The 27,385-nt window shown below is 36.5% G+C and overlaps 2 protein-coding genes and 1 non-coding gene across 3 annotated transcripts in view; all 3 read right to left on the bottom strand.

The window, feature by feature from the left end:
* Positions 1-971, bottom strand: part of LIPN (lipase family member N) — a 38,384-nt gene extending 37,413 nt beyond the window's left edge. Inside the window, exon 1 of the mRNA XM_049764566.1 lies at positions 851-971. Coding sequence (XP_049620523.1) covers positions 851-971 — 121 coding nt within the window. The remainder of the gene's footprint in view (positions 1-850) is intronic.
* Positions 972-1,030: 59 nt separating this feature from the next.
* LOC125995025 (lipase member K-like) lies at positions 1,031-26,519 on the bottom strand. The gene is made up of 9 exons (XM_049764565.1): positions 26,415-26,519; positions 21,823-21,940; positions 17,670-17,868; positions 16,102-16,211; positions 14,228-14,364; positions 9,773-9,919; positions 6,879-6,950; positions 2,987-3,058; positions 1,031-1,264 (listed from the first exon to the last, which is right to left on the bottom strand). The coding sequence occupies exons 1-9, from the start codon at positions 26,517-26,519 to the stop codon at positions 1,031-1,033; spliced, it is 1,194 nt and encodes a 397-aa protein (XP_049620522.1).
* LOC125995149 (U1 spliceosomal RNA) lies at positions 8,549-8,712 on the bottom strand. The gene has a single exon (XR_007490738.1). It is a non-coding gene; the product is annotated as a U1 spliceosomal RNA (small nuclear RNA).
* Positions 26,520-27,385: the final 866 nt, after the last annotated feature.

Below are 27,385 nucleotides of genomic sequence, written 5' to 3'. Positions count from 1 at the left end.
TTTGTTTTTGTTTTTTTCTTCTCTTCTCCCTTTTCTTATATTCCAACAGAACCACATTACTAGGACCAAATTGTTCACCCTCATAATTTGAGGGGGAAAAATGGATGGTACCAAGACCAGACAGTCACAGGAATTTTTAATGGAAATAAAAGACGATCAGACTTGAACACCAAAGTCAACAGAAACAGAATCGATTTTGTTCAGACACACATTAAAGCAATCAGTAGTCAGTCAGCAAAACAAGAAATATGGAAGAAAATTAAAAAATCCAAGATAAAGAAGTTATAGGGGAAAAAAAGAATAGGATGTCTCAAGTTTATTACCAAAATGGCAAAATTATAATTGCTTTTCTATTAACAATAGCAGTTGACTGTTGATGATAAAAAATACTACAAACATAACAATGTAAAACAACACATAAGTATTATCTCTATGAGTCAGCGGGTGAAGCATGGCACAGCCATGCCCTCTGCTGAGGTTGGGATACAAGTGCTGGTCAGCCTTTCTCAATTTTAGGTTTGCGAAGAAGGATAAATTCCAAATACATTCAGGTTTTATGTGTAATTGATTTTCTGGTAGCTATTCTTAGTATAAAATGTCCTAGCTATGCAATAGCATTACTTTTTTACTTTTATTTATTTTGCTGTTACCCATTGGAGGTCAACCACAAATCCTAAAAGTCGCACACAGTTCATAGGCATGTGACCCTCAACATAGCTACTATTTCAAGAAAGCAAGGGATGGCTCTTCCTTCCCATCTGCTAAGAAGTATCCTTATTATAATAGAATGTAATGAAATCCTATCACCTTGGCCATAAACATGATCTAACCAAGTATGATATCCCGTCACCTGGGATATCTGGGATTTCTGGGAGCCATAAGTAAGTCTCCATAAGTAAGTCTTGATCAAACTCAAGGGGGGTTGGATTATGTACATGTATGGACACAGGTGAAGTCAATGGAGTGGTCATTTTGTTCTCCACATTGCTGTTGTAATCTGCTTGCTTAAAAAAGAAAATTGTATTTAATTTTATGAGCATTCTTTCATCAATCTGATTAAATCTTGGTAAATTTCCTGGGGTGCATCTTCTCCAAGGTAAAAATCCACATGGTTGTAGTGGGGAATCAACTTATAATAAATAAGCCTGGGAATTTTAGGGAGTAAATTCGCAGTATCTTTGGGATCAGCCACCAGGTCTTGATCACCACTCCACACTGCAGTCGGAACGTCCATCTTAGTAATATCATATAAGGGAGGTGTAGCCTAAAAAAAAATTAAGGGGATAGAGAGAACAGCTTTCAGATAAAAATACATGATATATAAGCCATTAAAAATAAGGTGCTAAGGGGCCAGATAGGTAGCACAGTGGTAGGGCATTTGCCTTGCACGTGGCTGACCAAGGATGGATGCAGATTTGATTCCTTGAATCCCATATGGTCCCCTGAGGTAGGGGTGATTTCTGAGTGCATAGCCAGAAGTAACCCCTGAGTGCCGCCAGTTGTTCCCGCCCCCCCCAAATAAAAATAAGGTGCTAAGCAAGTATTCCACAATGCTAAAAGTATAAATTAGTATAAACTTAGCAATATGTGACTATTAAAATTTCTAAAAAGTACCTTTTCATAATAATATAAATTGTGGACTTAAGCAAACAATAATCATACGATTCTCAATTTGCAATTTTTTTGATGAAAGTAATTTATTTAAGCACCATGGTTACAAATATTTTGTCATTTCAGCCATAAGATGCCCACCCCCCTTCAACAGTGCAAATTTCCCACCACCCAATGTCCCCATTTCCCTCCTCTCCACACCCCCTGTGTTCAAGACAGGCATTGTATTCATCTCTATCATTGTCATGATAGTTGTTAGTGTAGCTATTGCTCAAACTTTACCAACCTTTGTGGTAAGCTTCACATCATGGGCTAGTTCTTCCAGCCCTCATCTGTATTACCTCTGGGTATTATTACTATACTATCTTTTACTTTTCTTAAACCCCACAAATGAGTGAGACTATTCTGTGTTTATCTCTCTCCCTCTGACTTATATTACTTAACATAATAGTCTCCATATCCATCCATGTATAGGCAAATGTTATGACTTCATTTTTTTCTAATAGCTACATAATATTTCATTGTGTAGATATACTACAGTTTCTTTAGCAATCATCTGTTGAAGGGCATCTGGGTTGTTTCCAGATTTTGGATGTTGTAAATAGCGCTGTTATGAACTCAATTTGCAATTTTGAGAAAGCATCTAAAGAAAGAGGGCTTTCATTTTTATCCAGGGGACTATGTAGAAGGTAGCACTAGGAGTGAATATTTTTCATACAAAATACTAGGCCAAATATAAATATTCCTCAGATGCAAAACTTCAGGCTCAAGGGAATTAGTTGATGATGATTGTTGATAAAGTTTTTCATGAAGCATTAAGACCTATGTGCAAGAACAAGCATTTGAAATTTGTTTTTAAAAGACTGCTTTTAGAGAAATAGAGTATGCTAATCTCCTGGCAAGATTTCCTTTCAGGGATCTCAAACTCAATTTACCTGGGGGCCGCAGGAGGCAAAGTCACATGTAACATTTGCACAGTGACAGGAATTGAATCTAGGTTTCCCATATACAAAGCTTCTTTACTAACTCTCTGATCTATTGCTTTGGACCCTTTATGATACTTTTTATGACAACCCAGATAGAGTAATAAACCATAGACAATTTTGGCAGCAATATTGGAAGAAAGGTATTACGTATAATAATACTGTAAAAATATTATATGTGAGCAGTATTGTTACATTGCTTCAAATAATATTAAATTAAAAAATAAAATGACATGGAACGCCATAAAATCCTGAGTATCATTTGATATAAATTAAATATCTGGTACAATAAATTGGACCTACAAGATGTTTATTGAGTGGATATTATTTTTATTAGCTCATTTTCAAAATACTATTATTTATTATTATTATTATTATTATTATTATTGTACCTGTTGGAAGTGCTTCATGTTTTGATCAGAATTTCCCCAATCAAAAGCTTGGAATTTACCAGACTTAAAAGCCTATAATAAAAAAAGAAATATATTAAAATGTTTTCAAAGTTTTATATTTGTAGAAAGTAAGCAATAAATATACAAAGAAGTTTGAGGTTATGTTCCATTTTTTTAGCACATCGACTATAATTCAAGAAAGATATCCTTTTGGTATGTTTATTGGTTTATTTTGGGACCACATCTGGCAATGCTTAGAGTACCATGAAATGCCAAAAATAGAAACCAGGAGTCCTGAATGCAAAATATTGAAATATTTAAACAAAGAAATATTTAATGTATTGCCAGCGAAATAGTAAAGTGGACATGGCACTATCTTTGCGTAAGACCAATGCAGATTCAATCCCTATCACTCCATATTATGTCCCAAGCATCTCTAGGAGTGATCCCTGAGCTTGTGGTCCAAAAACAAATACACAAAAATATTTGGAGGCTGATATTTAGAACTGATTTTAAACTGATGATATTTGAATATCTTATCATCAGACAGTACTATATTATATTATTTTAAACTTGCAATGATCCTCAAACTATGGCCCGCGGGCCACATATTGTATTTGTATCTGTTTTGTTTCTTTATTGCAAAATAAGATATATGCAGTGTGCATAAGAATTTGTTCATAAGTTTTGTTTTTACTGTAGTCAGACCCTCCAATGATCTGAGGGACAGTGAACTGGCCCCCTGTTTAAAAAGTTTGAGTACCCCTGTAAGATAGTGATTATCTTCTATTTGAAATTATTACCATTGGGGCTGGAGTGATAGAACAGCGATAGAAGATTTACCTTGAATGCAGCTGACCCAGTACAGACCTGGGTTCAATCTCCAGCATCCAATATGGTCCCCTGAGCCTGCCAGGAGTGATTTCTGAGCACAGAGCCAAGAGTAACCCCTGAGCACTGCCAGGTGTGCTCCCAAAAAAGCCCCCAAAATATAAAATAAAATTATTACTATTATTACCAAACAAGTAAATACAATCATTATTTACTTAAGTAAAATAGTAACAATAATAAACTATTTTTTTCAGATGATCTACTTATGTTCCCAAACTAATTTAGTCTCCTGCCCTTTTTTTTTTTTTTTCAAAAACAAAGTCACTTAGTGACTCCTTGTAAATAACAGTTTTGAAGCAAACAGGAAGTTTGTTGTATTAGAAGCTATTTTCACTTCCCAGATCATATCAGCACCCCTTCCCCTGCTGTCCGCAGTCAAGGCACACTATTGCTTGCTTTGGGAAATACTCACTAAAGTTCTTAATCTGTGACTTGCACCTCAATTGTGCAATTAGATGTAGGTGTGGAGGAAAATGTGGCCATTAGCATTAGGTTTCTCAATATGCAAACACTAAAAAATTGATCCAATATTAATCCCCTCATCAATTTAAGGTGCTTCCAGTTGACAGCATGACCCCTTGTTGTGTTTTGTGAAAAAGGATGGAGGGTGAAAAAAAGTGATGAAACCCTTGTCTAGGGATTTATGGTGCAGTTCCTATTCTTTAGCATTTCTGTCATTATTGAAAGGATATTTCCTCATAGATACCATCAATATTTCTTGTGTGAGGGAGGGTTGGTGTCTATTTCTCACTGAAGGACCTAGCAGCTTGTTTTGTTAGGGGTGAAACTTTCGCAAGTTAAAAGTCTGAGAACACTGTACAGTGTTTGCATTTAAATTTTTCATTAAAAATTCATCTATTTAGCATCTCGACTCACAATACTATTCCTATTTAGTGTCAGGAATGCAGTGCTTCTGCTCCAAGCCCACAGCCAGAGAACCAGAATCCCTCCAGCACTATTGCTAAATCCCCTCTCACTCTCCCAGCCCCTTACAAAAGGTTTGGAGGGTCACTCTCAGGGTCTGTTATCATTGGCCACTTTTGATCCCCTACTACTTTTCTTAATTCTTCATGTATGAGTGAAATCATCCAGTATTCATTATTCCTTCTCTGACTTGCTTTGCTTAGCATGATTCCTTTCAGTTCCATTCAAGTTGAAGAGAACTGTAGCTGAGTAGCAGCATTTGGATTGCTAAGACTTCAGCTACTAGGTTGGAAATATTTGTACACCTAGGGGTTCCTTTTTTTTTTACACTTATCTAAAGCATTTCATTAAAAAAAATTCTCTCCAAAGACTACTTTCTTTTTAACTTGAATCTTAGATGTCTTCTTGTGTTCATTGAAATATTTCTGATTTTCAGTTAAAAAAAGGTTTTGGTTTATTGTCTTGACAGTTAGTTGTCTGAGGGGTAGTGAGATTCTGTGATTTTTCAGCAATGAGAGTAAACATACTAGTGCATATATATATATATGTGTGTGTGTGTGTGTGTGTATACCCAAACATACACACATATACATATATAGACTAGTATAATTAATATACTAGTTATAGAGTATACTCATTCACTTGGGTTCTAGCATTGAACAGATTTATTCACTCTAAAATTAAATTTCATTCATAAAGCGGGAGTGGCAATATCATTCTTTGCATAGTGTTTGAGCCTTAAATAAGCTTTTTAAAAAATAAACCTTACTATCAATATCATGCTAGCCATAACTATCTGTACAATTTAAGGGAAAAAAATATGCACCCTCAGCAGACATTTCTCTCCTTATCAGGACTTTCTATCAGAGGATATTTCTTCTCAAGAAGAATAAGTAGTGAAATGATGAAGGTGTTGGCTATGACATTTGCATAATGAATGACTGAGTGCCTTCACTAAAATATTTTTATGAGAACTCAATGAGACTGAGAGAAGCTACATATGTGAACACTAAGTGTTTAATAAATGAGAAATTTAAGTTGATTGCCTGGAAGACCATGTCCATCTGAGAGTTTATATGTTTGTTCACTAATAGGAGGCACTATTCTATAGGAAGAAAAAAATCCTTTTCTTCCTATAAAAAATTAAAGCTCAATTCCTCAAAACTGCAAAGAATATCAGAAATACTCTACTGATCTTACAAACTAACCAGTGATCCTCAACTTCAAAGTATGGAATAGATTTACTAGTGCGCAGGTTAAACTGCAAGTTCTTAGGAAACTTGGACATAATAAGGTTTTGGAAAATATCTTATTCTCTTTTGGGGCCCACATTTGGCTCTTTACTCAGGGTTTACTTGTGGCTTTGTATTTTGGGATCATTCCTGATGTTGCTCCAGGAACTATATATGGTTCTGGGGATTGAAATAGGATTGGCCTTTGCAATGCCTAAGCCCTTGTTCTATATCTCCAATCATCTCTCTTTTTCTGTTTTTCTCTCTCTTCTTCTCTCCATCACTCTCCTTATCATAATACCTAACTCAAAAAGTTATAAATCACATTTGTCTTAGCTCTAAAGATGACAGAGATGGATAACACAGTAAAATAAAAATAATTCAATATCATTTAAACTGAGGGTAAACATATAAACCATTAATAATTGTAAAGCCCTTCATAACATTTAATTTGCTTTGAGTAAAGCACTTCAGTCTGAAATTTATCCCATGCCAGTTGGAGAACACACACACACACACACACACACACACACATATACGTGAATAGCCTGTATAACATTATATAAAGTTCTATTAGAACTTTAGAACTGCAGGCTTTCCAAAAAGAAAACACAAGCTTTCTTTAGAGAAGGTAGTTTGGATTCATTTAAAGATCAAAATTCAGTCTGAATGTTCAGAAAAGAAGCCCAAACCTCAGGTACTGAGAACATAAGGAATAGAGGAAATGAGGGAGCAAAAATGAATTGTGATTCCAGAAGCAATGAGTTCTCCGGGAGCAGTGCTTGAGGCCTTGCAACTGTACCTCTCTGCCTTGACACTGTGTATCAGTAAAAGGACACACAAACCTGGGCCCAGTGCAGCATGTTCTGAACGGATGTTCCCGCGGGACTATGTGCCAAGTAAACATCCAAGCGACTCTGCAAAGTCAAGAAAACCATTTTCATTTAGAGGCTAAAAATATCATTCTGCCATAAGTTCTCTTGAATGCTTTCCTCATTCTTTTCAGGAAAAATTGATCTCAAACGCCCTGAAAGCAATTTAAAGAAATCTGTCTGCATCAAATTTCTCCACCCCTTGTCCACTGCACATCCCCACTTTCTTGCTCTGAAATGAGAAGCATCTTCATATATATACTGAACTTCCCACTGTCAAACATAGTGAACCTTCCACTGTCAAACAAATAGACTCACTATTCTTCCCAGCCTCACCTACAGAAGGTACAAGAGTATGGAGGGTTAAGGCATAAAAGTTTCAGTGACCCATTTCACACTGTGACAAGTCCTCAAGGACATTCTCAGAGACCTGTTAGTTATCAGATGCTGAAAACAGATCAATTACTTTTTGTTTTCTAGTTGCAGGGAAGACAGTTCTTGGTTGTACTAAGGACTTACTCCTGTGCTCATGGATAATTCATGGGCCTTGAGGGACCATGGAGGGTTCCGGGGATTGAACCGGGGTCAGACGAGTGCAAGGCAAGTGTCATATCCATTGTATTTTCTGTCCAGCCTGTTTTCTAACTCTTTTTAATGTGATAAAATTCTACAAGACTCTTCAAAGTTTTGTCAGACATCATCCATCAGTGTTTCAACTTCCATTAACATTTGGATTTCTTCTAGTTTTAAAAATACTGTATCTTTTCATCTTAACTTATTTTATTTGACCTACATGAGATTCAGAAGCATTGTGGAGTTTAAAAATTTCACAAATATGTATGAGCTACACAAACCCATGAATCCAGAAACACTAAATTTTTTTGGGGGGGGGAGCACATCGAGTGACGCTCAGGGATTACTCCTGGCTACGCACTCAGAAATCACTCCTGGCTTTGGGGGATTATATGGGATGCCGGGGGATCAAACCGAGGTCCATCATAGGATACCGCGTGCAAGGCAAACACCCTACAGCCTGCGCCACTGCTCTGGCCCCAAGAAATACTAAAATTTCTAAAATTCAGTAACAGGTAGGTATATATCAGCACTGCTCCAAATATCTGCTGAAATAAATATGGTGACAGTCATGGCAATATTCCATAATTCCATACTCAAATGTAAGATATCTGCTCAAAATAGAGAAGAGATATTTGCTCAAAATAAGCTCAAACATAGCTCAAAATAAGTGAAAAAATGCTCAGAAAATATTTCAAAACAATGTAGTAAGGACCTCTAGAAGACCCTGTAAGTCCAACTCTGTCATTTTCCTTCCTTCTTTTTTTTTTTTTTTTTTTTTTTTTTTGGTTTTTCGGGCCACACCTGTTTGATGCTCAGGCATTACTCCTGGCTAAGCGCTCAGAAATTGCCCCTGGCTTGGGGGAACCATATGGGACGCTGGGGGATCGAACCGTGGTCCTTTCTTGGCTAGTGCTTGCAAGGCAGACACCTTACCTCTAGCGCCACCTCATGGGCCCCCAACTCTGTTATTTTTGTAAGGTGATCTAATGTGAACTCTTTAATCTTGTAAGAAAATTATATTTAAATTACCTCGGTTTATTGCTTAAAGGTCTTTTTTTTTTTTAATCAGGAAGCGTGCACACACACAGTCCCCCACTACCATAAATTATGCAGTTGAGTTTCCCACATTTGGAGAAATCACAGGGGTCAGCATGCCCGGAATGCAATGAGCGAGCCTCACCCTGGGGAAACCACCTTCCTAATCACGGAATCTCCCCAGCCAGGTAAATGTGCTTAAAGGTCTTTTAACTTAGCTCTGATTTAACTCTTCATCTGTAGTATATGTTTCTATCTAACCAATGGGTAAATATAGTTTCTTTAGTAAACTGAGAAATTAAGCAAGTTTATTTGGTAAGATATTATCTGGGTAAAAATCCTTTTTTATAAATCTTACTGGAAAGCAAGGGAAGCATTATGGGTCATTGTTTTGTACTGATAGGGAGATGATCTCCAGGCAGAATTTAGAGAGGTCTATGAAGTCTATTTCTATTTTGTTCATCACTATCTCCTTTCTAGGAGGTTAGTAAGTATTCACTTCCTTTCTTTCCCTTTCCAGTCTTCAGGTCGGGTAACAGTTATTCAGGAAGGAAAGGATCTCAGGTTAAGAAACCTGAACCTTATCCTTCTTAGCACAACTGTTTTGGGAAAACTGGGGTGTTTTGGCCCATAATGATAGTATGCAGAGCTTACTCCAGGCTTATCTTAAGTTTACTTTTGGTTCTGTACTGGAGGTGGGAGTCACTCCTGACAGTGCTTAAGGAATCATATAACATGCCTGGGATAAAACAGAGCTCAGCCATGTACAGAGCAAGCACCTAAACGACTGTAGTATATCTCCAGCATCCTTCCTCAATTTATCTTGAACAATGATCTATAATATCATCAAGGAGCTATGCTTCTATCCCTTTGGATTTAAAAAGTATGAAGTTTACAAACAGCCATATCTAAATCACCTGGTAAAGTGGAACATTGGTAACTACATAGCACAGATGCCTTCACATACTTTTTGAAATTCTAATTCTTTAGATATGAAGTAAATCTCGGGCATGACAAAATAAATTTCATAATTGTAGTGAATCTAAGTGAAGGACTTTTCAGTGGTACCTAATGGGTCAAGGGGAAGAGTTGGTAAATATTTCCATCAACACGTTCTTAAATCATCCTATTCTTAGTCCTGGTTGGATGTAATAAACATACTAAAGATATCCCAGGGACAATACATGATTAATTGTCTCCACCTATGTAAAACACCTATGTAAAACAATTGCTCTCCTGAAAGTACTTACACGTACCATATTTAAGTTTTTGGCATCAAATCCACTAAAAGTAAACAGGAAATTGCTGCAAATACGCTGGAATATCTTGCGACTGCACACCTTTGTGGCAAGAAATTGGTCAAAGAATGTATTAGGAGAGAACATCTTTTCACCAAACAGCACCTGCAATGACAATTCAAAACACCATAGAATTTCATTCACACTAAACCCAAGTGGAAAATGAACAGTAATACAGTTATGAATTGGAGGGAAAGTGGTACCTGTCTGCCCAGTATTAGTCTTTTATTTTCTTGTTTGTTTTGGATTTTGGGCCACACCAAAAATTTGGGCTCTGTGATCAGAAATCGCTCCTGGCTTGGGGGGCCATATAGAATGCTAGGGAACCAAACCACGGTCTGTCCTGGGTCAGCCATGTGCAAGGCAAACATCCTACGGCTGCACCATCGCTCTGGCTCCCCAGTATTTGTCTTAATGAAACTGTGACGCCTATACAAATTTTGCCTTTTTGTGACACCTATAAAATTTTGTCTTTTTCATAGGGTAAAAAATTCTTTCAACGTCTCATCTAGTTTATTACCCTATTGTTACATAACTAGTTATTGTGGAAAAAATTCCATCAAAAACATAGTGAGATGTTGGAGACTGTTAGAACTAGAGAGCAAAATGGAGTCTCTGATGCCTGAGAAACCAAAGGCCTGTGTACCTGACAGGTGGCCACTGTGGCATTTACCCCCTGGACCTAAAAGAAATGTTAACCAAACAAGTCAGATGTCCCAGTAAACCGCCCGAGTTGCTAAGATAAGATCACATCCTGTTAAGCTACCATTGTGAAAGAATGTCTGTGCGATATAAGTCTATGCGATATAAGGGTATGTTGTAAAACTGGAAAGTCCTTCCTGCACGACCCCCCTACTTTTCTATACCATGGAAAAGTACTGAAAGCTACTTCCTTATGCTGTAGAATTATATAAGCTTGTCTTGCCTTAATAAATTCAGCTCTTGATCAGCCAGCTTGACTTGAGCTCATTTCTTTCTCAGCCTCTTTCCTCCTTTTTAGGTCGGATCCCGCTCGTGACCCACGAATTACTTCGTGATCCTCAGTCCACCCTGCGGGCAAGGTCCTAGGGGGTCGCAGTGAGAGAGGCTGAACAGACAACATTCCCACCAACTGTGAATGAGGGGTTTCTTTCTCCTACATTCCTGCCAGTAAGGGAAGAATGTAACTTCATTTCTTATGGAGTCCTTCCTTAACTGGCAATCACAATAAAGAACAATAAAATAACAACTTTCATTTATCTTCATTCTAATAATTTACTGCAATATTTTATACTATCTTTGGTGGACTGTTGGGTTTGTTGAATTTTAGAAATTTCTTACCTTATATACTTATAGTTAATAATAATTGAATAGAATTTTTCATGAACTATGAAATGACTCTGATATGCTATGATTTCAAACAAACCTTTAGGTTCCCAAATAAGGGGAAAATGAAAAAAAGTAAGAGTGGAGAAGGAAAGTCAGGGGAAAGCTGTCCTATGTTAGAAGAGATAAAAATCAGATTTCTTTAGTTCTATAATTCCATTATAGGAATCATCTAATTCATTCTGCCCTCTTATTATTTTATCACAATCACTGGGACACGACCAATATGCCAGAGCAAAGTCTACTTAATCTATTTTAATTATTCCTGTTTAACTATGTACACAATTGTTTGATTATAATGGCAGCAGATGTATAGAGTAGCTGTATTATTGTCTGTGTGTGCCTGCATGTTTATGCATGTGGTGTTAGGGATCAAACCTAGGGTCCCAGTCATGCAAGGTATTTACTCTCATACTTAGTCACATCCCTGATTCACACAAAAAAAATGTATCTTTTACATAAATTTTTATTCTATGTTCTTTAGTGTGATAGCCCAACTAGAAAATCCATGTAAAGAAAAATAGTCATAAATCTAATCAACCATAAAAATATAATATGAAATAAGTATTATCTACTACATTGGGTCCTTCTTATCTGTTCTGATAATCAGTTTTCATCAAAGTAGGATTAATTAACATAACAGGCTCTGACTTGTACTATTGTATCCATGACTGTCTTAGTTAAGCTTCCATATATTTATACAAGGATAAGTAACTGCTTCTTTACTATAACCTACAGAAGAGAATAGCACAGCTAGAAAGCCACATAGAACAGGGATCTTCAAACTTTATAAGCACTGTCCCTGACCACTGGAGGGCCAGATTATAGCTTAAAAAACTATAAACAAATTTCTATGCATATATCTTATTTTGAAGTAAAAAAAGTGAACAAATACAATATTTAAAATGAAGAACAAGTAAAAGTAAATAAACAGTTTGCCAATATTTCGTTGGGAACTATGGGTCTGCTTTTGGGGGCTGTAGTTTGAGGACCTCTGCCTGAGACTAAGGCACTGCTAGACTGGAACTATTCAGCTGCTAAAAAGGAAGGCAGCACAGCCAAAATACCAGGAGAATCGCATGTGGCCGGTTGAGGACCCCTAATGTAGCTAGAGCAACCCGTTTAGAGTGAAACTTGCCAAGGTCTAGATGTAATTCCTAGCTGGCTCTGTAGGGGGCGTGTTTGCTATATAAACCGGTGGAGACTGAGGAGATGTTTTGATCAATGGTCTGAGCCATAGTACATTCATTGGTAGGGCGTTTGCCTTGCACGCAGCTGACCCAGGACGGACCTGGGTTCGATCCCCAGCGTCCCATATGATCCCCCAAGCCAGGAGCGATTTCTGAGCGCATAGCCAGGAGTAACCTATGAACGTCACCAGGTGTGGCCCAAAAACAAAACAAAACAAAACAAAACAAAACGAAAAGAAAAGAAAAGAAAGAAAAAGAATTAGACACCTTTTTTTTTTCTGGGCCCACTTGACCTTGTAAGGACACATAACATGTGAAGCAGATCTGCTCTCAACTGAGATGAATGAACTTGTGCATGGGGACCCTTCAATATTGACTCCTTCAGGCCAAAAGATGAAGAAAAAGCAACACAGATCAAAGAACCCTGAGCAACATTGGCCTAGTCTGATCTGGGTTCATATTCTAAACCTATTTATTCACTTCTATTAGAGACTGACTGCTAGTCTTTCTGAGTTGCAGGTTCTACTTTTAAGAAATAAAGAAACACTTCTGATAATGCTTAGGTGACTATACATGATTTGACATGCTTTTGCTGTAGGTCAATTCCTTAAAAAATATGTCTAGGAGCCACTATATTTCCAAAATATGGTATCAGGAAGCAACTTACCTATAAAATACATATCAGGCTGAAATTTTAGGATATGTGGGTCAAGTATAAAGAGAATATGAAATTAATAGAAAGCATTTAGATCAAACTAAGAAGTTTATAAATTGTAGTATGCTGATAATGGAAGGCTGAAGAAAACCTGTGCAAATTGAGGAGAATGAAAAGATCCCACCACTTAAATGTTCTCTGAGCTGTTTGAGAATGCAGAAAAGAATTTAGCAAGAAATCCAGTATTGTTTACTCAATATAGTGGAATCAAGATAGACTTAAGTCCTTATTATACAAGAGAATCAAGTTTTATGAGAGAAATGGAAGCATTAAAATTATTTTGGTAGATTTTCTACTACCTCTTTTCCAGGAACTTAAATATATTTTGGAATTGACTCACCATGTGCTCATTTGCTTAGCTCTCACCCACCAGAATTCTTAACTTCTATAAGAAAGTTTCCACTTCCAAAATCATACTTAACCACATGACTTCCTACAGTCATGGGAAAAGCACATGTAAATATGCAAAATGAAAAAACAACTAACAGTAATTAACCTTAATTGAGTAAATGACATTATTAAATTATCATTAGTAGAAAGACTAAGAATATAAGGTACACCCTGCATTTGAAGCAGTTGTCATATTGTGAAGTGTGAGTAACGGAGCAAGTATTGGGGTAAGAGCTGGTCTCTGAAAATAATGGCAACAATGGAAAGGTCTTTTAATGTACAAGACAAGGCTTAGAAGAATCTGCATGTATGAACTTACAGAAGTTTTGGGAGTAGGTACTAGTAGATTAGCACTTCACAAAGGAAAAGAAAAAGAGTCCCATTAATTTCTTGACCAAATTTATTCAGCTAGTTGGGATTTAAATTCATTTTTCCATCATGATATACTGAAAACTACTTTACACTCTACTTTCTCAGAAACACTGGGGATGCAGGGAGAAATGTACCTATTGATTAAACCAGTCAGTTAATGAAATCAACTCTCACTTTCATTGTGATTGAGGAAAGAAAAGGGGGAGAAGCTTGAAGACATAGATGAAGACAATAAGTGAATATCCGTAGGAGGCCTGTAAATCTTACTGGAAACCAAATCCTTGAACACCTATTAGATTCCCAGAATTTCTTTGTCTCTTGAAATCAGCAGCAGTAGAATTTGTTTTAATTATTACAAACTTCACTGAAGAAGTCACATACCTTAACCAGTTTTCTGGAAAGAGTTGTTAATCTTTTCATAGGGCTTTGGGTGTATTTCACTGTGGTGACTGGAGCCATAGCAAAAAATATCTTAATTCTTTTAGCCAGCTCTGGATTTGTAGAAAAGGCTATGAAAGCTGAAATGCAAAAAGATACTATCATAGCTCTAAAATAACTTTAACTCATTCAAAATTTTAAGTAACAATATGAATAGGGGCCAGAGAGGTGGCACTAGAGGTAAGGTGCCTGCCTTGCAAGCACTAGCCAAGAAAGGACTGCGGTTCCATCCCCCGGGGTCCCATATGGTCCCCCCAAGCCAGGGGCCATTTCTGAGCGCTTAGCCAGAAGTAACCTCTGAGCATCAAATGGGTGTAGCCCAAAAAACAAACAAACAAACAAAAAACAATATGAATAATAAAATAAAGAAAACATAAAGCAATTCCTAGTAAGCACAATGTTTAGGAAAGACTGTTTAAAATTATCTAGGATGGAATCGATTAAATAAAATTCTCATCCAAATAAAGTGCCTGTTTCTGGGGAGGGTCTGTATACTTAGAGGGTGTTGCAGAGAGGGTTCAAACATCCCATGTGGAACACATCTAGGTAAACACTAAGGGCTCTTTGGTTTGATATCAAAATATAGCAAACTGGGCTATCATCCTGATGTCACATTTAACGGCTGTGTGAAAATTTGGACATATGATCCTTTTGTCTTAACTTCAGTTTTTAAAGTCTATAAATGTCTAACATAATACTTACAGGATTTTATTAAATTTTTGAAAGTCAAATTAAGTATGTATAGATATACATAATGAATATAACATTAAAATCCATATATGTTAAATAATTTAAGGTATTTTTTTATTTTGTCAATATATGAATTTATTTGTAAAAGTTGAATGATGATGGTTTCAAATGTTTGTACTTTCTAATGAGAGAATGCATGTAAATTGACATGAAATACAAAAAACTACTTTATTCCAGAAACCTGATTAAGGCCCAGAAGAGAGTAGGGAGCTATGCCTTTGCTATTGCTGATGTCTAGTTTATTAGATAAGTAAAAGGAAGAAACTTTATTTATTCCAGTATAACCCTGCCCACATCAAACACGCCTTAGTATATGAAGAGAACTAGAAGTCATTCTAATTATGACATATAATCATGGAGATTTGTTATGCTCTCTACCTTCCTGTTGGTGTTCCTCACTCAAATGTGGGTCTTTTAGGGGAGACATGTATGATATATATATATTTGAATTTTCTAGCATCTAGCCCATTATTTGACAAATGTTTTCACAACTGGATAAATAAATCTGCAGTATTGAGAAAACCGTACACTCATTTTTTTTCCTTGCCTGACAAACATGGAAGACCCAAGCTCTGCAAACAAGGTATATTTTTTTATCCCTGGGATCTAAAATCAACAAGTGAATTAGAGAGAGGGGGGGAATACTTCTCATACCTTTCATAGTATAACTCAAACTGACCCCTGTGTGGTTCATCAACAACCTTAACAAGTTCATGGTCCATCAGGTAGGAAGGCTGGTCAATGTGAGGGACTCTGAGATCTGAGGACTAGCTGTGATATTTGGTTTTAGTGAATAGAGTTTGCTTTATTTAGAGGTAGGAACACTTTAGTGGTAATCTCCTGTAATCCTGATGTCATCCAAAAGATGTCCATTGGAATCCCCATTGTTTTATTTATATTTATTCTATTTGTCCCTTAGAAACCAGTGAAGGACATGATTTGACAACTCAAGTCCGCAAGCTAAAGACTATATGAGGGGGAGGGAAGGAATCATGAGAGCTGAGAGCTTTTATGATTATGAAAGAAGATCCCTTGACATGCTCAAGTCACACATGCCTCAAACGCACCGATGGTGGTGCCTTGGGAGTGGCCCACATAGTAGAGTTGCTCTTGACCAGTTTTTCCAACAATAAAATTGATTGTATCTGGAAGGTCATATTTGGCCATCTCATCCATACTGCCAAAGAACAACAGAAACAAAATTAAATTCTCATTGTGGACTTTATTTATTTTTCCAAAAACTTATCTCTCAAAAAGATTTTATTGAACTTGCAATGTTGAAATGCATTCTTGACTGGTATGAACACTTAGTTTTGGCTTTGTTATGGACCAGAGTCAAATATAATTAATGCTTATTCAATTTCTTGTGCTATCCTGTACCTCTGACTATTGCTTCCACAAAGAAAAGCAAAAGAATCAGAAAACAAAAAAAATAAATAAAAGAATTGCAAAGGCCTACAGAAGCTTTTCCTATAGGGCAAATCTCATGTCACTTAATTTTATAGTAGCATTACAATTCTTTCTTGAAGAAAACAATTTTTGAGTAATATTTTTTGCAAATCTCAACTTAGACTTTCCAGAAAAGAAAGCTGGTAATGTGCATTTTCTCAGTCAACTCTGGAACTGTGTGTACTTAAGAAAGCTCTCATTTAAGGAATCATGCTGAGAGCAGCAATACTGCAATGACATAGCTCCACTGAACAGTGGAGTTAGGAAATGCCTACTTGCTTTCAGGAAGTAGACAGGATTTGACCAAAGAACAAAAGGACCTAGTCACCTTCAAGGAAGGTATGATGACTCCAAGCTCTTTGCAAGGGCAGGTATTTAATCACTTGGCCTGCCTGCAAGGTGAGATTCTCAGAGACAGTGAGATTAGCACTTCTCTGTACTCTTTGAAGTCAAGTTGTCTCTTTACTTGCCCAGGGTCTGACACTAAGGTCAAAGTCACAGTGTTACCAGCCAATAGAAGGCAGAGTTCCTTCACTAGTCAGTCAAAAAACATATGTCATCTCTACACAGATTAAGGTCACTCTTGGTTTATTCTGAATATCTGCTTTATAATATCCAAACCTTGTTTCTAGTGCCCTTTTGCTTTTCTTTTCTTTTTTTATTTCTCTTCTCTTCTCTTCTTTCTTTTTCTTTTCGGTTTTTGGACCACACCCAGCAGCACTCAGGTGTTACTCCCCGACTCTACTCAGAAATTGCTCCTGGCAAGCTCAGGGAACCATAAGGAATGCTGGGGTTCAATGATCCTGGGTTGGCTACATACAAGGCAGACACCTACCCTGTGCTACTCTGTGCTATTACTCTGGCACCCAACTAATGTCATTTTTCAGTTTTGTTTTTATATCTAGTAATAGTGTCATTGAAAATCTTTATACTCTCCAAATTATTGCTGTGAGTCTAGAGTTAAGCTCTCTAAAATTTTGTCCTTTATCTTTTTGCCTTATTTTTTTTAACATAGGCACACAATAAGGGGGTGCTTTCCAAACAATCATTCAGACAATTTCTTCAAAACCAGAGAAGCAAGAGTGGGAAGAAGTTATGTGCTTTTGGGTAAAAAGAGGGAAAATCAAAAACTGTTCAGTCATTGAAATTTGCAGAGCATATATTTTATCCATCAGTGTCTCCTTACCTAAAGGCCCAGAATTCTGGTGATGTGGATGAAAAATTTAAGTGTTTTTTGGACCAGGTGTTTCCCCGACTGTTTCCCATCCATACATCATAGCCAGCATCTGCCAAAATGAAAGCCAGACTCTTGCTAGGCAGGTTGCAAATCCAGTTAATGGCCGATGCTATTAAACCATGCTGCAAATACACAACAGGTTTTGGAGCTGCAAAAAACAGGCAAGAAGAATTTTAAGTCTGAAATTTTTCAATATCTCAAAGCACATTTCTTTTACAGACATCCTGCAATAGTAAAGTAAATATTATTAAACAGTAAAGAGATGAAACCAGGGTTGGGTACCTCAAAAAATAATTCCTGAGTGCAGAGTCAGCAGTAACTCGTGAACATCTCTGGGTGTAGCCCCAAAACAAAACAAAACAAAGAGATGAAACTGACACCAGGTAAGCCTGTATTCTACTTCCTTTTGAACTACTTCCTTGAAAAAGCACCTTTCTTCCTACATGTGTCTTGTTTGTATCTTTGAGGGAAATAATAGATTTCATAAGTGATGGTAATACATTTTAGGTTCCAAAATTAAATGACCAGTTCAAAATATGTTCTTCCATATCTTTCTTTTTATATATATATTTTTATTCTTAATTTAATGACTCTTGGACATCTTTTTGCCATCTTTTCCTGTTAAATCTTCCTAGTGCATACGTAGATGTTTTTCCTTATTCCAGAGGCCTTTGATTTGCATTGAAAAGTATGCTCGGGGCCAGGCGGTGGCGCTAAAGGTAAGGTGCCTGACTTGCCTGCGCTAGCCTTGGACGGACCGCGGTTCGATCCCCCGGTGTCCCATATGGTCCCCCAAGCCAGGAGCAACTTCTGAGCGCATAGCCAGGAGTAACCCCTGAGCGTTACCGGGTGTGGCCCAAAAACCAAAAAAAAAAAAAAAAAAAGCGAAAAGTATGCTCATCTGTCACAAAGGAAAAAAAGTTGATAATATTCAATGAATGCCTTTCAAAGTTTTTGAAAGCTAAATATTGGGAGAGGGACAATATGAATGTCTTACTCTTCCGCTTTATACAAAATTCATAAAAAAAATCTACTTTGTTGAGCTTCTGATAAATTTCTAACAGTACAATCAGATTTGCATGGGAAACTTCTAGATTCACTCACTCTGCAACGTCAGTTTCAGTGATGCTTTTTTTTTTTTTACAGTTCTACAAATGTCTTCAAAATACTGAATGAGGCAGTTTCCTCCAAATTTCTAGTTTTCAGACTTCACTTATGGATTTCACAATATCCAAAACACTTGCAAAATTCTTTTGGATCCATCCTTCTTGTTGCTTTAATTGGCCTTTAAAAATTTCACAAATAAATATATGTAATTTTTTTTTTTTTGGATTTTGGTTCACACCCAGCAGCAGTCAGGGGTTACTCCTGGCTCTATGCTCAGAAATTGCTCCTGGCAGGCTCACTTGGGGGACCATATGGGATGTCGGGATTCGAACCACCATCCTTCTGCATGCAAGGCAAATGCCCTACTTCCGTTCTTCTATATCTTAATCACTCTGTGGCTCAGCAAATTCACTTTGGAGGTGCGGAATGAGTGGTTTATTCCCAAATGAGACTTGGAAGGTTCGAGAGCTCCATTCATTGTTTTTGGCCAGCCAAAGGATGTTGTGCTAATTTTCTAGGGATTACCTGGACCACTCTGGCAGTGTGCAGGGCCCTGCTGGCTACACTCAGCAATATTCAGAGGACTTTGTGATGCTAGCATTGGGCTCATGGTAGCTCATGCTCACGTGTTCTAAGTACTGTACTATCATCCAGTCTCAGCTAATTCACCTTTAGAATGGGAAATACTAGCCAAAGCTCACTCATTGTATTTGCAAAAGTGAAATAAGAATTCAAAGATATTGAAAGCTGTATAGCACAACAAATATTTATTTTATAATTATTATTCATATTAATAATATTTTTCTTCTGAAAAAGCATCTGATTACATGACTAATTTTTTCTTAAAGAAAAATAAACAAAAATGCCATTTGCTCCGTGTTCACCAAATATCATCTATAATGATGGATTTTTTACATAAGTGCATCATTAATTTGCATGTCTTTTACAAGTAAAAGACAGTCTTAAATCGCAATATGTATGATCTAAAATGGTCTATTTCATATAAAAATCCTATTTGTAATGTAGAATCGCAACAATTTGCTGAAAAGTGAAAAAGGGAAGATGTGGGGAGGAGGTTATAAAAACTTAGAGGAGTTGGGCTAGAGAGTCTGGGTCAAACTGCTTGCCTTTCATGCAGCTGACCACACATAGGGTCCTCTGAGATTTCCAGAAGTGATTCCTTAGCACAGAGTCATGAGATCCCAGAGTAGTGAGGGGAACGCACCCTACCCATCAAAAAGTAAACAGACAAACACAACAAAATTTTTAAAAATTTTGTGAAATTATAATGTTTTTTCAGAACTCCCCTTCAGGTCCCTGTGGGCCTAGACCAGATGTCTGGAATGGGAAGGTTCAATTAGACTATCAGGTGGTCTCAGTTCCCAGGAAGAGAAAAATTAAAAATCATGTTCATTTATTTTATCTTAAAAAAGGAAAAGTGTTGGGGCCGGAGAGATAGCATGGAGGTAAGGCGTTTGCCTTGCATGCAGAAGGATGGTGGTTCGAATCCCAGCATCCCATATGGTCCCCCGAGCCTGCCAGGAGCGATTTCTGAGCGTAGAGCCAGGAGTAACCCCTGAGTGCTGCCGAGTGTGATCCAAATCCCACCCAAAAGGAAAAGTGTTGCTAATTATAAGATATTCCAAATAAAAGTCATAGACACAGCCCTGCTCTAAGCATTCAAGCAGCTCCTTCATACCATCAACTTTCTATTTTAGACATGTTGGCCACTGATTGGCAGAAATTATAAAACAAAAGTTTGTAAGCAAGGTTCCTATGTGAATTTATAAGACTAATAGTATTATTTTGAAACATAGTTTTTATCATGTTAATCATCTTACTCCACCTATTATTTTAAAAATGAATATTTACTTTAGGTAATTAACTCTTTTATTATTATGTTCATTTTCTTTAAGTAATTATCTCATATTATTATGTTGGGTAGTTTTTGTTTCAGCATTAGGGCCACATCCAGTTTTACTCATGGCCTATTCTTGGTTTTATTTTCAGGGATGACTTCTGGAGGAGATTAGGGAGTCAAGTGTGATACTGGGAAAGCACCTAGCCTTGCTCTCCTAGTTCTGTACTAGCTTTCTAGTCCCAGAAATTTTTGTTATACAACACTTCAATGAATAAAAATCAAGCTAATAAATGAATAGCCAAATTGTTCTTGCTGATGGAACACTCTTCCCTCAATAATCATCAAACTGTTTTGTAAAGAGTTAGGAATGACTCTTTAATTGATCAAGGACAGCACTAATAGGGATTTATTTTTTTATTTTATTTTTTGTGGTTTTGAGGTCACACCTGGCAGTGCTCAGGGGTTATTCCTGGCTCCAGGCTCAGAAATTGCTCCTGGCAGGCACGGGGGACCATATGGGACGCCGGGATTGAAACGATGACCTCCTGCATGAAAGGCAAACGCCTTACCTCCATGCTATCTCTCCGGCCCCTATTTTTATTTTTTAAAGAATTTAACATCATATATTTGGGCAGAATTGATTACAAGTGAAAAAATACCTATCAGAATGTCACTGTAGCAATTGAAATAAAAATAAATAATGATTTATAAGCCTGAACTTGAACAAGACTGAAGCTGATTAAAGCAATAGAAGTGAGAAAAAATTAGAAGGTAAAATACATAGATTCTGATAGTTCAAAACAGCCAATGAAAGGAAAATGTATTAAAAACTGACTCCTTGGTTTCTGTTTCTTAAGGTGATCTGCGTAAGACCAAGTTTTCTTTTGTTTTTTGTATTTTGGGGGGAGGAAGACAACATAATGGAGGGAATAATGGAGGGAATAATAAAGAATAAGTATACAGATATATGAAATTTAAAATTAAAAAATGTTATACAAATGATATAGAGTAGTAAATATAGAAGTGTCAATTTTATGGCCTTTTTTTTTTTAGAACAAATGCTGTCCTATTCCAGAAAAGACACCCAGGAATCTTTCACACATGCATGTTTCTTTTAAAGGAAATAAAACCTACCTGTTTCTCCTGCACAACCTCTTCCATGAGGAATTCTGTAAACTCCAAGAATATAGCCATCTCTTGTGACAACGTCATATTCTTCAGAAGGATAACCCCAGTAGGAAATAATTTGGCTCTGAAAACAAAAGAAAAATATAGTTTCATGATGAGTTTAATTTCACACAGATATTGCAATTAGTATTTAGTAACAACCTAATGTTTATCTTCATACTTAAACTATAGTTTAAAAATGATCATTTGGGGCCGGAGAGATAGCATGGAGGTAAGGCATTTGCCTTTCATGCAGAAGTTCATTGGTTCAAATCCCATATAGTTCAGCATCCCATATGGTCCCCCGAGCCTGCCAGGAGCAATTTCTGAGCGTGGAGCCAGGAGTAACCCCTGAGTGCTGCCGGGTATGACCCAAAAATACAAAAAAATAAAAAAAATAAAAATGATTATTTGAGGACAATTTTAAGAGCATAAATGCCTAGGAAAAGATAAGACAAAGTAGGGTTAGCAGCATTTGGAATCGAACTAATTCATTCTTAGGATATTTTAACACATGATCACATGGTCATCTAATGAGAGGGAATTATACTGTAAGCAGTAACAAATGACAACTGCTAAGAACCTTATAGCTAAAGCAAGATTGAGAGGGCTTGGAGAGATAGCACAGGGGTAATGTACTTGCTTTGTATATAATCAATCCAAGTTCTGCCTCAAGCACGCCCAGGTGCTTTATATCTTATCAAAGATCCAGGCCAGGAGTAAGTCCTGAGCATAGCAATATGTGGCCCAAACCTATCTCCTAAAAAAAAAGAAAGATGGAAGAATGGAAGGAGGTAATTATCAGAACTGGGAGCCAGAAATTCAAGTAGAGAGGCCACATCATGAAGAGGTATAACCTTAGCAAGGGAAATACTGTACCTCAGGAGAATTTATGAAAGCAATTAATGTATAAGGCAATAATTCTCATTTTCTTCCTTCCTCCCATCTCCTGCTAAAAACTAAAAGTTTAGACAAATTGCAAATGTATTTTTTCTAGGTCAGCCTTTTCAGGCAAAGTCAAAGTATAAAAAAGGCAGATATACAAATAGGTAAAGCAAAATTATCCCATCCATAGGTGTATAAATAACTGATCACATTTTGTTTAGGGGAAAGTTTATAGTTTCTGTTTTTAATAATCTTGAGAATAGGTCTTTGAAGTAGAAATATACCCATATTACAGTTTAGAAAACTGAATTACAGGGAAATTACTATAATTTTTTGATATTTTACATAAAGAAGAGATTAAAGACAAAAAAAGTAAAAGTAAGTTCACCTACAAAAGTGTGTCTTGAGACTGGAGAATTGCAGCATTTGCTTTGCACATGATTTTGAGCCCCAGGACACTCTATGGTCCCTCAAGCCTGCCAGAAGTATTTCATAACCACAGACACAGGGTAAGCCAGGTATAGGGTTAGAGAGAAAAATCAAAGTAAAAATCAAAACATTCCTGGCAACAAATGAGAATGAGGACACAGCTCTCAGAACTTGTGGTCACATTAAAAGTGGTGTTAAGAAGAAAGTTTATATAGCTCTGTGAGCATTCATCAAGAAGGAAAAAAGAGCACACGTGAATAGTTTCACTGCACAACTAAATAAATTGGAAAATGAACCAAAATTGAACAGGAGTAAGAAAATAATAAAACTTACAAAAGAAATAAATGGACTTTAAACCCCCCAAAAAACCAGTCCAAATGATCATTTAAACCAAGAACTGCCTTTTTGAAAAAATAAATAAAATCAATAAACCACTACCAAGACACACAGATAGCAAGCAAGCAAGAGAAAGAGAAAGTGAGCAAGAGTGAGCTAGAAGAGACAAAGAGAGAGAGAGAGAGAGAGAGAGAGAGAGAGAGATCTACTAGAGAGGCAAGTACCTCACATGAAATGATGACTAGAATACAAAAACTTCCCACAGATTGGGAGAATTTATTCAAGAACACATATCTGATAAGAAGTTAAGTATAAAAATATATAAGACACTAGTTGAACTCTATAAGATAAAAGCATCCAACACTACCAAAAATATTTGTAGAAGATATGAACAGAAAATTCCTCAGAGAAGAAACAAAAATGGCTAAAAGGCTCATGAAAACATGCTCCACACCACTAGTCAACAGGAAATACAACTCAAAATAACAATGAGATATTTCAGCATCATACATCAAAAAAAAAAAAACAAAAACAACCAGTCCTGGTACAGATGCAGTTAGAAAGGGACTAAAATTCTCTGCTGGTGGTAATGTTAACTGGTTCAGTCTTTTTGAAAACAATATGGACATTCCTCAAAAAAATAAGAGATTGAATTTTCATTGACCCAACAATATAACTACTGGGACCCAAATTACAATGCAGAAAAGGCATTTGCACTCCTATGTTCATTACAGCACTATTTACAATAGCCAGAATCTGTCAACAACTCAAGTGCCTGAAAACAGATGAATATATAAAGAAACTATGATATATCTACACAGTGGACTACTATGCAGCTATAAGGAACACTTAAATTGTGAATTTTGCTTATATATGTGTATATGAAGAGCATTTTACTGTGTGAAATGAGTCAGAGGGAAAGGGATAGACATAGAATAATTGTACTCATTTATGGGGTATAAAAGTAGTATAATACCAAAAGACAACGGAGACAAGGACCAAGAGGATTGACCCATGTGGGGAAGCTTGCCACAAAGTGGAGGGAAATGCAGTTATAGCTAGGAAGGGACCACTCTGACAATGATAGTTGGAAATGATCACTCTGGACAAGAATTGGTTTCTAAAAGGATGTAAAGTGATATGTAAAATACTCCTTCAATAAGTGTATTGCCCAGTGACTGAAAGGAAAAGAGAGAAGGAGTGGGGAGAAACAATGAGAAAGTGAAGAAAAATGCTATAGAGGCAGGCCTTATGGAAGAGGAATACTGGAGACATTAGCGTTAAGAAATGTACTGGTGAAAAAATGGATGTTGGATCTGAACAGTTAGCACTAAAGCTCAATCATAACTTTATAGCTGTATATCTTTTAGTGGTTCCATTAAAACTTACATAATTTATTATTTAACTATGAAAAAGTATTCTCATATCACATGCATTACCCTTGCCAGGCAATAAAAGCATATGTGTTATGGTGTTATAAAAATAGAGGCTACACTAGGCAGGTGACCAGGAGCTCATGCTTTGCATGTGGGAATCCCTAGTTTGATCGCCTATATTGAATGTTTCCTCAAAAACTCTGCCAAGGGACTGGCAAGGTGGCGCTAGAGGTAAGGTGTCTGCCTTGCAAGCGCTAGCCAAAGAAGGACCACGGTCGGATCTCCCGGCATCCCATATGGTCCCCCCCAAGCCAGGGGCAATTTCTGAGCGCTTAGCCAGGAGTAACCCCTGAGCATCAAACGGGTGTGGCCCCCCCAAAAAAAAACTCTGCCAAGAGTAAGCCCTAAAATATTGCTACGTTTGACCCCTCCCCCATAAACAAACAAATGAAATCCTTGTGACCTCAGACATTAGAGAAGACTGTATGGCACTAAATTTCAGCTCTTCTTCTAGTCATGCAATTTTTTGGCAAGCCTATTTAATCTCATTTCCATTAATTAACATTATTTATAATGGTGGTAATAATATCTTTTTACTAGTATTGAGGATTATTTATAAAGTATCTAAGTACTAACCTAAATCTATTTTAAAATGTTTATGAGTCTTGCCACTATAGAATGATTGATTATATGTCAAATAATAACCAGATCAGGAATAAAGAGAATGAGAGTACATATGGAAGAAGAAGAAATTGAATTTGAGAGGAAATAATCAGGGACTTGAGTTTAGAAATGCAATAGGTAGAAAGGGGAACTACTTCATTCTATGAAGAACAGAAGCAAACAGAGATACTGGTTTATTTAAAAAAAATTATTACACACTTTGGTGGTGAGGTGCAATAATTTTACAGTTAAAATTTTGACATGATTGTAACTATGCTACTTAAACAAAAAGAATGAAATCAAAATAAAGTTGACACATAAAAATGAACTTTACCACTTTTATTGTTCTTAGAGTTTTAATACATATTTGAATGTGGATGATGATATTAATGGTGCCCATTGTACATGGGAATATGGAGAATCTCATGGAATGAAGGCCAAAATGGGCATTTTTCTTTTTGTCTTAGTTTGCTTACCATTATCTCATTTTTCTGCTATTGTGAATTGCTGCAAGAAATATTATTGTCCTAACTAGCACCATAACATTGAACTCTTGGAGCCATATGAAGAAAGAAAGGGAAAGGCTATATATGAAATCACTAAAGGAATTCTTGAATACTATGGTTCCAGTAGATAGCAGATTTCCCTACATGTAGTTGACTATATTTTGAATGCTGGTAACCACTTAAGGCCTCTGAATCCCACTAGGAATGACCCTTGTGCACAGAGCTAGGAGTAAATCCTGAGAACTTCCAGGTATGGCCAAAAATAAAGAAATAAAATAAAAAGTCAGACAAGCACACCAATTAAATCAATGATAATAAATTCGTAATTCCCTATCTTAAAGATTTTTTTAAATAAATGACTTACAATATTCATGTGAGCTTCAGGATTTGTGATGAATCTTTTCTTGTGGTAAGTGTATGTAGGCCTAAGAAGGAGCATCCAGCATGTAATTGTTATAAGCCGCCACATTTGGAGTCTGTCTGGGAAAGAAAGCATTGGTAGATACATTGGTGTAAATGATGGAAGAACATATAATGACTATTTCTTGACTATATTGAATTGACTTTGAAACTATTCGAGTCAAAGTGAGAAAGTATTTTACAAGATTCCAAGGGAAGGCTGTGCTTTCTAGTGTATTATATCCCTTTAGTGCCTTTGTTTTCTCTTTTGCTGGCTCCAAGTAGCACCATGTTGCTGTGCACAAACCCCAGCAGGCCTACACAGCTGAGTCAAGTATTTCCAGGATGCCAGACTCCCTAGGCATGATTTGGAGTCCCCCTCAACAGAAAAGAATTAGAGTACGGATCCACTGAGAAGTCTCTGCAAGCATTGCTCTAAGTTCTTATTAAATATCTGCTTCATATATAATGACATGGGTTTAAAAATAGAATTGTGGTCTCTATTATTTTTAATGTTTTATGAAATATTAATTATTCTTGATTCCACCGTTAATATATTTGTTGGTGACAAATGCATTCTTCATGAGAGTTGGCTATATATAGTCCATAAACATTTGGCAGGAAATATTTAAGCCCAAAACAAAACGGAAAGTGCAGAAAAATTGTATTTGTTTTAAAATCTTATATTTCAGCCACTCTGTGCATTAGAGACAACGTATCTGTATATATATATATATATATATATATATATATATATATATATATATCATTAGGCCTAACAATACTGTATATATTGGACTCAAACTATAATAATTAAATTTAAAACATGTAACTGTCAGGGAATCAGATTGGGATGGAATATGGAGTTATTGTTGAAAGGAGAGGGGGACTCATTTAAGGGTTAAGGATGATAACATTGTATGACTGAAAATCCAT

This window comes from Suncus etruscus, chromosome 17 (genome assembly GCF_024139225.1).
Source record: "Suncus etruscus isolate mSunEtr1 chromosome 17, mSunEtr1.pri.cur, whole genome shotgun sequence".
Classification (NCBI taxonomy): domain Eukaryota; kingdom Metazoa; phylum Chordata; class Mammalia; order Eulipotyphla; family Soricidae; genus Suncus; species Suncus etruscus.
The sequence above is the reverse complement of the archived record's forward strand: the minus strand, read 5'-3'. Positions and strand labels throughout refer to the sequence as shown.